This window comes from Scyliorhinus canicula, chromosome 19 (genome assembly GCF_902713615.1).
Source record: "Scyliorhinus canicula chromosome 19, sScyCan1.1, whole genome shotgun sequence".
NCBI classification, from domain to species: domain Eukaryota; kingdom Metazoa; phylum Chordata; class Chondrichthyes; order Carcharhiniformes; family Scyliorhinidae; genus Scyliorhinus; species Scyliorhinus canicula.
Genome location: NC_052164.1, coordinates 97,282,158 through 97,295,091, shown reverse-complemented (window position 1 = coordinate 97,295,091; position 12,934 = coordinate 97,282,158). Strand labels below are relative to the sequence as shown.

Below are 12,934 nucleotides of genomic sequence, written 5' to 3'. Positions count from 1 at the left end.
TTTCCATTACTAGATGGTAGGGGTTGCATGTCTGGAAGGTACGATCTAAGGTGCTGTGATGAATTCCTGCAGTGAACCTTGTAGATGGTACACATGGCTGCCACTGTGCGTTGGTGGTGGAGAGCGGGGATGTTTGTGGAAGGGGTGCCAATCAAACGGGCTGCTTTGTCCTGGATGGTGTTGAGCTTCTTGAGTTTTGTTGGAGCTGCACTCATCCAGGCAAGTGGAGAGTATTCCATCACACTCCTGACTTGTAACTTGTAGATTGTGGACAGGCTTTGGGGAGTCAGGAGGCCAGTTACTCACAGCAGGATTCCTAGCCTCTGACCTGCTCTTGTAGACACAGTATGGTAACAGCACGTTGATAGCAGAGGATTCACGACGGTAATGTAATTTAGTGTCAAGGGGAGATGGTTAGATCCTCTCTTGTTGGAAATTGATCATTGTTGGCACTTTTATAGTTCAAATGTCACTTGTCAGCCCTGGAGTCCAGCTCTTTTGTCCATGTTTGAACCAAGGCTACAATGAGGTCAGGAGCTGAGTGGCCATGGTGGAACCCAAACTGAGCGTTATTGAGAAGGTTATTGGTCAGCAAGTGCAGCTTTATTGGCACTTCTGGCTGAAGATTGTTGAAAAAGCCTCAGCCTTATCTTTTGCAATGATGTGTTGGGCTCCCCCCTCATTGAGGATGGAGATATTTGTGAAGCCTCCCCTTCCTGTGACTTCTTTAATTGTCCACCAGCGTTCGCTGCAGGATCTGAACTGTTGGTGTGGAATTGCACAGCTCCGTCTATCGCTGTTTTGAACACAAATACTCCTGTTTTGCAGCTTCACCAGGTTGCTTCTCATTTTTAGGTGTGCCTGGCACTGCTCTCTTGCACTCGCCATTGAAAAAAGCTAATTACTGGAGAATAATTTTAAAACACTGATCTGTAGTGATACATCTGTTGACCCCATTGTTTGACAAAGTCCCACAGCACTTCACACCGGTTGCAGTAATTACTACTGTTAATTCGGAAGGTAACCAAGCCAGTTTGTTCATAGGAAGATCTGTGTACAACATTAAGCTCAATGTCCAGTCTGCTTTTGAGAGAACAATGACCTCTGGGGTGATCCTCCCACAGTAGAGACCTCTGCCAGTACAGTACTGCAACAGAGGCTTAACTTGGTGCTGGAGACCTGAGCCCACAGCCTTCTGACTCAAGGGTTAAAACACTACCAACAGAACCAGGCTGGTTTGGCTCTTTGGCATTGCATGCTGGGGCTGGAGGCAGAACGACAATTGGATTAGAGTTCATTAACGCGGAAGATGGTTGAACATTCTTGTCACCGTGTCACCTGAAGTGAGAATGCCCATTGCCACATGGGGTGACATCACCTGTCCACAGGAGGGTCATTTAGCAAATACTAGAGTCGTAACCATATCTTAACCCTGCAATATTCATTCTGTTGTGCCCTCTCCACTCTGTTCATGGATACCCGTGTTCAGGACTGTGAAAACTAAGGAACAATGAAAATACTTGTCCGAGTAGAGCTCATACCAAACAGCAAAGCACTGGTTGACTCATGTCATAGAAACCCTACACTGCATAAGGAGGCCCTTTGGACCATCAAGTCTGACCAACCCTTCGATGTAACCAACCCTATCCCTGTAACTCCATCTAATCCTTGAACACCAAGGGGAAATTTAACGTGGCCAATCCAGCTAACCTGCATATCTTTGGACTTTGGGAGGAAATCAGAGCACCCGGAGGAAATGCCCGCAGACATTGGGAGAATGTGCAAACTCCACACAGTCACCCAAAGCCGGAATCGAACCCGGTTCCCTGGCTTTGTGAGGCAGCAGTGCTAGCCACTGTGCCGTCCTAATCATGGGTAATCTTGTGATCACAACCTCAGGACATCTCAAAAGTACTTTACAGCCAATTAAATACTCAATGCAGAGAATATGGCAGTCAGGCAGTTACTTTGTGCGCAGGAAGCTCCTAAAGACAACCATTAGATAAATGACGATGCGAGAGTGCTACCACTGGGCTGAGGCTAACACCATTTTAATCCCAAATTGTTTATTTTATGCAAAAAGCGAATTTCCACAGTATGTTGAAAGAGAGGACTATGCTTTTCCATTCATCCATCCCAATTTAACCTTTTTTCTTTCTTGTCGCACAGTGTGGAGTGATGGCCGAAAAGCCGGTTGATCCTGGTTGTGTGTCGATTGCGTTGGAAGATGCTGTGTGCAACGGAGGGTCCCAGGATGCCCCTCTGCTGACTACACACCTCAAGAAGGTGGAAAACCATATCACAGAGGCACAGAGGTTCTCCCACCTGCCCAAGCGCCCAGCAGTGGACATTGAGTTCAATGACCTCTCTTATTCTGTGAGCGAGGGATCTTGTTGGAAAAAGAGAGGTAGGGGAAGGTTTCCTTTGCTTTTTAATTCTTCTGTAATACATTTGTTCTTCAGTCCAGAGTTTTTATTCATTCATGGGATGTGGGCGTCGCTGGCTGGGCCTGCATTTATTGCCCCTCCCTGAGGGTATTTAAGAGTCAACCCCATTTCTGTGGGTCTGAAGTCACATGTAGGCCAGACCAGGTACGGACGCCAGATTTCCTTTTCGAAAGGACATTAGTGATTTTTTACGACAATCGACAATGGTTACATGGTCATCATTAGACTTTTCATTTCTGATTTTTATTGAATAAAAATGTCACCATCTGCCATGGAGGGATTCGAACCCCGGTCAATTACCCTGGGCCTCTGGATTACCGGCCCAGTGACAATACCACTTCCCTGGAACAGGAGTAAGCCATTCCATTCCTAAAACCTGTTCCACTATTCAATTAGATTAGGCTCGATCTGTATCTTAACTCTATTTACTTGCGGCATGGTGGTTAGCACTGCTGCCTCACGGTATCGAGGACCCAGGTTCGAATCCTGGCCCCGGATCACTGTCTGTGTGGAGTTTGCACATTCTTCCCGTGCCTGCGTGGGTTTCACCCCCACAACCCAAAGATCTGCAGGGTAGATGGATTGGCCACGCTAAATTTCCGCTTAAATGGAAAAAAATAATCAGGTACTCTAAATTTATTTTTTAAAACCTCGATTTGGTACAGTTCTGGACCCCTTAATACTTTCGCTGGAAAAAAAAATCTTTGCATCTGAAGACAACAGAAAATTTCAAAACTAACATCAACAGTTTTTTGAAGGAGAGTGTTTTGATTCGCTCAGTGCGAAGGAATGTTTCCTACATTACCTGTGAATGACCTAGTTCAAATTAGTAGGTAAGGCTGTAACTGGATTCAATTAAGCTCATTGAAGGAGGGAAAAATACGATGCTGTTTAAACACATAATCCAACATAATCCATTGTTTAATCCACGGTCGATAATGAATTGCTTTTTAGTACAGAATGTCTTGAGACTGATACAGAGAAGGAGAGAATTCTGCCTGGTCAATTTCCTTATCCTTTTTCGACCGAGTGGGATGTGAGAAATAGTTCACAAAAGGATAGTCTTATAAACTCGAGATTGTGGGTAAACTGGAAGAGCGAATAGGAATTGTCTGGAAGGTAGGAAGCAACAAGTACAAAATAATTATGCCAGAATATGTGGGCGGGGGGGGGGGCAGAAATGAGTGGGATTTATGTGGGTCCATAGTGGAACTACCATTTATCTCTATTTTGTGTAAATGACCTAGATTCAAAGATCTTGATCGAATTTGTAACCGACATCAAACGAGGAGGTCTCGGAGCAAGCAGCTCCGGAAGTACAGAGTGAATTGGACAAAATTTAGGGGCCAATGAAATTTAATGCAGGCAAATGTAAAATCCTGCATGAACGATTGGAACTCGAGCAATATTGACTTTGTGAATGCTGCTGATGGACCATAGTTCATGTGGCTATGCCTAAAGGTGAAGCCGAGATAGGCCGAGGAGTCTTAATGACTGTTCACTGGGTTCCATTTAATAGGATATTCAACTCCACGGGTACAACAGCTGCATTTATTTTGAATGGAAAAGCAGTACAGTGTGGACGCTGGAAATCGGAAACAAAATGGGAAAATGTTGGAAAAGCTCAGCAGGTCGGGCATCTATGCAGAGAGAGAAAAACGGAGCTAATAACCAGAATTCCCATTCTGCGGTCTAGGTGCAGAAGTGGGAATGGATATCTACGAGGGAGGAGGGGGTGCTTGAAGCGGGACAGCTGAACTTATGCAATCCACCTCATTAAACATACATCCACAAGGAGCTTGCCGATCTTGTGGCTGGGGTAGGTCAAAGGTTGCTGCGCCCACTGTTACCCCGTGGGGTCGAAGGCTCTGGCGCCATATTTAAAGGGCACCCAATAGTGTGCGCTACCCCTTCCATCGTTTCCCAGCTGCTGCTCCACCCTATGCCCGTTGACACACTCTTCCCGTACCAGCCTCCCTGAACAGGCGCCGGAATGTGGCGACTAGGGGCTTTTCACAGTAACTTCATTTGTAGCCTACTTGTGACAATAAGCGATTTTCATTTCATTTCATTCATCGGTCATCCTCCACGCCACCTGCACTGCCACCAGCCGGTCTCAGGTACAGGCTGGCATTTACAGACACTCCCCAAAGCGACAACTCACGGCTCATCGTGGCAAAAGTCACCTCGCCAGGTCCACGTCACTGAAGTGCAGTTGTAAAAGTGAACATTCTAATTTCTTATTGGCGGGGAGCTTAATTTGGAGGTGATCTCAATTCCGGTGAGTAGACATTTGATGAGTATGCGCAACATGCAAAAGCCTGTGAAAGGATTCCCAACATTGTTTGTCGGGAAGCTCGACCTGTTTCCGAAGTCCCAGGAACAGAATTCCTAAAGTTCATCTCACTGCTGAGACTCCCGATTTTTTGGCTTCCCACCAGACCTTACACTGCTGGTGAGACCGGACTATTCCAGCCATTGTTTCAGGTCTGTGACCTTTCATCAGAAATGGGAATGGTTAGAGATGGGATAGGGTTTGAGCAAGGGAAAGGTGGGACCAGGACAGGGCAAGAAAAGACGCAAAATACATGCCGATTGTAGCGAGTTGCTGTCTGAAGAGGAAAACTGAAGGAAGCAAAGAAAAGGAACTAGAATGGGAGTGAGATTACAATGTGACATTGTTTAACTCAATGTTGTGTTCAGAAGGCTGTAAAAGCACCTAATTGAAAGCTGACGTGCTGTTCCTGAAGCCTATGTTGAGCTTCACTGGAACAGTGCAACAGGCCGAGGACAGAGATGTCAGCGCGAGAACAAGGTGGAGAATGAAAATGACGAGCCACCAGAAGATCAGGGTCATGCTCGTGGACAGAATGGAGGTATTCGACAAAGCGGTCAGCAGACGGTATTCGACAAAGCGGTCAGCAGACGGTATTCGACAAAGCGGTCAGCAGACGCGAAGAATAAGGTTGATGTTAGTGCAGGTTGAATTACGACCAATGCCAGAAAATTCTTCTGTAAACTAAACATAACCGACAAATGAAATGGGCTCCTAGGCAGAGCATTGGAGTCGGAAACCCCCCCCCCCCCCCCCCCCGCAAGGAAATCTTTTAAGAAAAATGGAATGTTATAATTCAGGGATTTTAGGATCTTTGAAGGGGTGAACTAAGGCGGGCTGGAAAAGATTGCGTAACTGTTTAATGATCTTGTGCTGATTTCTTTTTTTTAATATAAACATTTTATTGAGGTATTTGTGATTTTGTAACAAAAACAGCAGAAACAGTGTTGATACAAATATAAACATAGTGCTAAGGCCGTCTTCCTCCGTCACAGATCCTACCTTTCTTTCACACTAAACTAAACCCCCCCCCCCCCGTCTCTGCTGACGGTTAATTTCCTCTAAAGAAGTCGACGAATGACTGCCACCTCCGGAATAATCCTGACATTGACCCTCTCAAGGCGAACTTGATTTTCTCCAGACAGAGAGAGCTAGTGATGTCAGTGAGCCAGTTCTCTGACTTCGGGAGCTTTGAGTCCCTCCAAGCTAATAGTATCCGTCTCCGGGCTAGCAGGGAGGCAAAGGCCAGAACGTCTGCCTTTCTCCTCCTGGATTCCTGGAGCCTCCGACAATCTGAAAATCTCCACCTCTGGTGCCACCCTTGTTTTTAACACCTTGGACATGAGATCCGCAAACCGCTGCCAGAATCCCCTAAGCTTCGGGCATGCCAAGAACATATGGACATGGTTCGCTGGGCCTCCTGCACACCTCACACACCTGTCTTCCATCCCAAAGAACCTGCTCATCCGGGCCGCTGTCATGTGTGTCCGGTGAACGACCTTAAATTGTATCATAGAACATAGAACATAGAACGGTACAGCACAGAACAGGCCCTTCGGCCCTCGATGTTGTGCCGAGCAATGATCACCCTACTCAAACCCACGTATCCACCCTATACCCGTAACCCAACAACCCTCCCTTTAATCTTACTTTTTAGGACACTACGGGCAATTTAGCATGGCCAATCCACCTAACCCGCACATCTTTGGACTGTGGGAGGAAACCGGAGCACCCGGAGGAAACCCACGCACACACGGGGAGGACGTGCAGACTCCGCACAGACAGTGACCCAGCCGGGAATCGAACCTGGGACCCTGGAGCTGTGAAGCATTTATGCTAACCACCATGCTACCGTGCTGCCCAGGCTGAGCCTGGCGCATGATGTGGATGCGTTGACTCTACTCAACGCATCCGCCCAGAGACCATCCTCTATTTAGAACATAGAACATAGAACAGTACAGCACAGAACAGGCCCTTCGGCCCTCGATGTTGTGTCGAGCAATGATCACCCTACTCAAACCCACGTATCCACCCTATACCCGTAACCCAACAACTCCCCCCCCCTTAACCTTACTATTAGGACAGTACAGGCAATTTAGCATGGCCAATCCACCTAACCCGCACATCTTTGGACTGTGGGAGGAAACCGGAGCACCCGGAGGAAACCCACGCAGACACGGGGAGGATGTGCAGACTCCGCACAGACAGTGACCCAGCCGGGAATCGAACCTGGGACCCTGGAGCTGTGAAGCATTTATGCTAACCACCATGCTACCGTGCTGCCCCATCTAACTCCTGGTGGTAGAGTACCGTGCCGGCGGGAACGGCAGAGGCGCCGTTACCAATGCCCCCAAATTGCCCTCCCCCCCCCCAACCACCACTACCACCACCATCACCAACACCACCACCACCCACTTCCTAATCATGGCTATGTTTGCCGCCCAATAGTAATTGCTAAAGTTCGGCAGCGCCAACCCGCCCTTTCCCCGGCTATGCTCCAGCATCCCCTTTTTTACTCGCGGGGCCTTGCCCGCCCAACCAAAGCCAGAGATCACCTTGTTTACCTGTTTAAAAAAGGCCCGTGAAATGAAGATGGGGAGACACTGAAAAACCAACAGGTATCTCAGGAGGACCATCATTTTCACTGTCTGCACCCTTCCAGCCAGTGATAGTGGGAGCATGTCCCACCTTCGGAAGTCTTCCTTCATTTGGTGCACCAGTCGGATCAAATTTAGCTTATGTGGCCGTTCCCATTCCCGTGTTCCCTGGATGCCCAGATACCGAAAGCTTCCCCCCAGCACTCTAAACGGCAACTCCCCCAGTCGCCTCTCCTGCCCCCTTGCCTAGATCTCAAACATCTCACTTTCCCCGTGTTCAATTTATAACCCGAAAACCGGCCGAATTCCCCCAGAATCCTCATAATTTCTCCCATTCCCTCTAGTGAGTCAGAAACATACAGGAGCAGGTCATCTGCGTATAGTGAGACTTTGTGCTCCACCCCTCCCCGAACCAGCCCCTTCCAGCTCCTTGAGGCTCTCGGCACAATTGCCAGCGGCTCTATGGCCAGCGCAAACAGTGGGGAGAGGGGGCAACCCTGCCTCGTCCCCAGGTACAGCATAAAATAGCCCGATGTCAACCTGTTCGTCCGTACACTCGCCACAGGCGCCTGATACAGCAGCCTGACCCAGTCGATGAGGCCCCATCCAAACCCAAACCGCCCCAGCACCTCCCACAGATAGGTCCATTCCACCCGGTCAAAGGCCTTCTCTGCGCCCATTGCAACCACTACCTCTACGTCCCTACCCTCTGGGGGCATCATGATCACATTCAACAGTCTTATAACATTGGCCTCCAATGCCTGCCCCTGTGTGATCCTGTCTGGTCCTCCCCAATCACATCCGGAATGCAGTCTTCGATCCTTGAGGACAAGATTTTGGCCAATAGTTTGGCGCCAACAATTAATAACGAGATCGGTCTGTAGGACCCGCATAGCTTCGGGTCCTTCTCCTGTTGTACTGATTTCTAAATGTATAACCTCTTAATTGTATGAGAGCTGCCTTTTGTTTATATTCATAGAATCCCTACAGTGCAGGACAAGGCCATTCAGCCCATTCAGTCTGAATTGATCCTCCGAAATAGCACTCTGCCGAGGCCCATTCCATTGCCCGATCCTTGTAACACTGTGCAGTGATCGTGGCCATTCCACCTAACCTGCGCATCTTTGGACTGTGGGAGGAAACTGGAGCACCCGGGGGGGGGGGGGGGGGGGGGGGGGGGGGGGAGTGCAAACTCCACACAGTCACCCAAGACTGGAATTGAACCCGTCTCCCTGGCACTGTGAGGCATCAGTGCTAACCATTGTGCAACCATGCCACCAGAATGGTTCGCCATGGGCTCTTTGTATTGGTTTCTTGTCCGTGCTGCCTTCTTTGCTTTATGGCTTTGACATGGGTAGCACAGAGACTGAGATATTATAGCAGTGACCTTTACACACGCAGAATGGCAGCCTTGTGTCAACCTTCACAGAGGAGGGGGTCTGATTGAGTTCCAGTCCAGTGGCGTCGCCCGGTGAAGACTGTCATTTCCCACAGAGTGACGAAGTTGAGCTTCACTGGAACAGTGCAGCAGGCCGTGGGCAGTGATATCAGCGCGAGACCGAGGTGGAGAATTAAAGCGCCGAGCCACCAGATCGGGGTCATACTTGCAGACAGAATGGAGATATTCGACAAAGCGGGTCAGCAGACGGTATTCGAGAAAGCGGTCACCCAACGTGAATTCCTGCTGCAATCAAAATATGAAACCGGGTGTCTGCTTATGAGGAAAGACAAGTATACACAGGCCTATTCTGCTTTAGTGCGTGTTCTCACTCCAAGATCCTTGGGAATTAGTAAGTGAATCCATCGGAATGGGCTGGCGGCCGAAAGCAGTTGGTGGGCGTCATTGTCTTTGCAACACGCCCTCCAAGCTCAGTGAAGGGACAAGCAGCCAAACTCGGCAATTTCATGCCGTTGTGCTTTGTAATTTGAACCTGTTTTGTTTTGTTCTCCAGGAGCACAAATTTAAATTGATGGCCTCTGTTTTGCTGTTGGCCTGCGCTGAAAATTCCAATATTTTCACAGAAAGGGTAATGTTTCATTGCTCACCTTTGATCCTCAACCATTTTTCTTTGCTAAAGCCGTCTGAAATAATTGATAATGAGAGAATTCATGGGTAGTCATAGTCAAGAGCTACCAGCTCTGCCTCTGGGGGGGGGGGGGGGGGGGGGGGGGGGGGGGTGATATAGGTAGTCATTTAAAGCTCTCCGTAACGCATCGCTGCTTAAAGCCTTCGCGAAAAACATGCGTCAAAGCATTTATTTCCCTGAAATAGTTGGCAAGAGTGTGCTAGTGCATGATGGGTGAAAGTTCTGCTACCGTGGGTGGGGCAGAGGGTGAAGAGGTTGTGCAGGAGGCTGGAGTCGGAAGAGCGTTGACCAACTATAAGCAAGGAGATAAGGCTGGGGAATAGTGTGGTTTACAGGAAATTGCTGACAAGGACAGGACATAATGACTAGGCGTCTATCCGATTGAATAAAGCCATTGAAATATTCTCCAAAATGTTATTGGCTGACACACCTCATCAAGAAGGCAGCATGGTGGTACAATGGTTAGCACTGCTGTCTCACAGCACCAGGGCCCCGGGTTCAATTCCAACTTTGGTGACTGTCAGGTGGAGTTTGCACTTTTCCTCGTGTCTGCGTGGGTTTCCTCCAGGTTCTCCGGTTTCCTCCCACAGTCCAAAGCTGAGCAGGTTAGGTGGATTGGCCATGCCAAATTGCCCCTTAGGTTCCTGTGAGTGCAGGTTTGGTATGACTGGGGAGTGAACGTGGGTAGGGCGCTCTTTCAAAGGGTCGGTGCAGACTTGATGGGCCGAATGGCCTCCTTCTGCACTATAGGAATTCCATGGTTGTAAGAATGTGCACAGCTTCACATTGTGACATTGCTGAAGACCAGTGACTGGAATCAGCTACTGATCTTGCTAGTAGTTCTACAGCCTGAGGTTTGGGCCCTGTTGGACTGTTATCCTGGTTTATTGATGAATGCAGTAAAGAATGGCAGGAAAGGACCTGCTGACCCATAAGGCCTGTCCCAAATCAGTCTTATGAACATAAAAACATAAGAACAGAAATAATTGTGATGAATGTAGGAATTTCAGATACATTGTATTATTGGTATCTGCTGCAGCAAGGGTTAAAAGCCTGGGATAGTATTTGACTGCCGCAATCATGTTTGAAAAGAGATCCAAGTTCGAAAGGCAACTCAGGTTTTGGGAGCATGGGGTGCCATCAAACCATCGTAAAAAGCTTGGGCTGATGCAGTTTTGTTTGGATTAATGGGAGTTTATTCGATTTCAGCTTGGTAAGATGATGTCATTGCTGGGTGGAGCTAAGTTATCAGGCATTTTGCAGGTCAGTGGAGTCTTATATAAAGCTGTAGGTTTCTATGAGCCCCCCTCTGCTATTACTCTCAACTCCAGAAAATATAATCCTAACCAATTCGAGATATCACGGGAGTCAGTCAAGTAAACTTCCACTGCACTCCCTCTATAGTTAGAACATTCTCCCTCAGATGAGAGCAAAACTGCGCACAATATTCCCGCACAATAATCTGCCTTCCTGTTCTTGCTACAAAGGTGGTTAACCTCACATTTATCCACATTACGCTGCATCTGCCATGCATTTGCCCACTCACTCAACTTGTCTAAATCATACAAAAGCATTTCTGCATCCTCCTCACAGCTCACCTTCCCACCCATCTGCAAATTTGGAGATATTACATTCAATTCCCTCATCCAAATCATTAATATATATATTGTGAACAGCTGGGGTCCTAGTGCTAATCCATGTGGTATCCCACCAGTCAGTGCCTTCCATTTGGAAAAAGACCCGTTTATTCCTACTCTTTGTTACCTGTCTGCCAACCGGCTTTCTTTCCATTTCGATACAGTACCCCCAATCCCATGCACTTTAATTTTACACATTAATCTCTTACGTGGGACTTTGTCGAAAGCCTTTGAAAAGTCCAAATAACTGGCTCCCCTTGTTGACGCAACCCCCCCCCCGGGTAGGGGAGAATACCGCCCAAGGAGTTCACATAAACTCATCTTCCTTTCAGTTGATGGCTTAGTCACAGTTCCGTGACTAAACAAAGGCAGCAGAGCTACACATACGTGTGCGGGCACGGGGGAGATTTATAAGGATGTGCCAGGATTGGGGAATTTTAGCTGGGATGGCACATTGGATAGATGGAATTGCTTCCTTTAAAACTGAGGGAAGCTGAAGGAAAATTTAATAGAGGCGAGTCCAAGTATGAGGGCCCTAGCTACAGGGGATAGGGATGACCATCTTCCCTTAGCAGAAAGGTCAATAGCCATGGGGCATAGATGGAAATTGGTGAAAGGATTAGATGGTAATTGGAAGCGAGCTTTTTGGCACAGATGCTGGTGTTGCCCTAGAAAGCGCTGCCTGGAAGGATGATAGATGTGGAAACCCACTTAAAATGTGCCTGGAAATGCTCTTGTTGTGCTGTAACTTTGAAGACCAAGATCTGAGTGGAAAGTGGGAGTAGACGGGATAGCTCCTTTTGTGGCCAACACTGAGATATTGAATCCTTCTGCGGCATGAATTCCTGTGTCAAATTATATTCCCCCAGGCATCACTGGACATGATTGACACAGTTTATATTGTTATACTGTGAATCTGGAGGTTTACCAACTGTTTTTTATAATGCAACTCTGCCAACATTCAAGGTTTGGCGAATGGTACCTGAATTTTAGTTATTATCCATGTTTGTCTCAATTCATCAGGCGACAAAGTAGAGAGAGAAAGAGAAACTTTGATTTTCTTAACTCTCTAAATCTCACACATTTTCGATCAAAACAACTTGCTACGTTTAAAGCAGAAAACCCTTTATTTCCCCTTGTTTTGCTAATTATCTTCAGTCTGTGTCCCCTGGTTACTGACTCATTCACCCATGACGGAACCGTTCCTCCTTATCAAAAACCATCATCATTTTAAACATCTCTATTAAATCTAATCTTAAACTGCTCTGCCCTAAGGCCAGCAATCTAGTTTCTCTACTTTCTGTGCCTCATGGAATTAAGTGAACCCAGTGTACTTCCTTCCACACCCTACTTTTATAAGGAAGCGGCTGAAGTCCTGTGACATTGTACAGAGATCCAAAGCCATTATTATTATGTGTGGAGAAGCGTTAGACAGTAGCGAACACTTTGACCAGGATGTTACTCGAACCACATTTTTATGTCATTACTTTTACTGAACTGTTTGAATTGGTACAGTAGGTATATTTAACTGGAAAAAAATGTGGGAAGCAAAGGTTGCTGGGAATTGCGATGTTTCATTGAATTGAGGAGTTTGGTGATTTAGTTATTTTTTACAGTTGAGGTTGATAATTTCTTTGCTCACTAAAACTATTGAGGAACATGGGGCAAAGTTGGGTATATGGTGTTAGGCCATAGATCAGCCATCAAGACGTTGAATGGATGAATAGGCTCAAGAAGCTGAATGGCCTCCTCCTCCTCTTTGTGTTCTGACCACTTAAGCACCAAAGCGTTCCCTCTGGCTGCAGGATATAATTACAACGTGATTTGGGCA

The 12,934-nt window shown here is 47.3% G+C and overlaps 1 protein-coding gene across 4 annotated transcripts in view; it reads left to right on the top strand.

Annotated features, from left to right (window-relative positions):
- Positions 1-12,934, top strand: part of abcg4a (ATP-binding cassette, sub-family G (WHITE), member 4a) — a 162,469-nt gene that overhangs the window by 46,877 nt on the left and 102,658 nt on the right. For 2 of the 4 annotated variants that reach the window (XM_038779898.1, XM_038779899.1), the window contains exon 2: positions 2,170-2,407. In XM_038779898.1, the coding sequence (XP_038635826.1) occupies positions 2,170-2,407 (238 nt within the window). Of the gene's footprint in view, positions 1-2,169; positions 2,408-3,393; positions 3,567-12,934 lie in introns of those variants that run through there. The other 2 variants (XM_038779902.1, XM_038779900.1) reach the window with 2 other exon arrangements.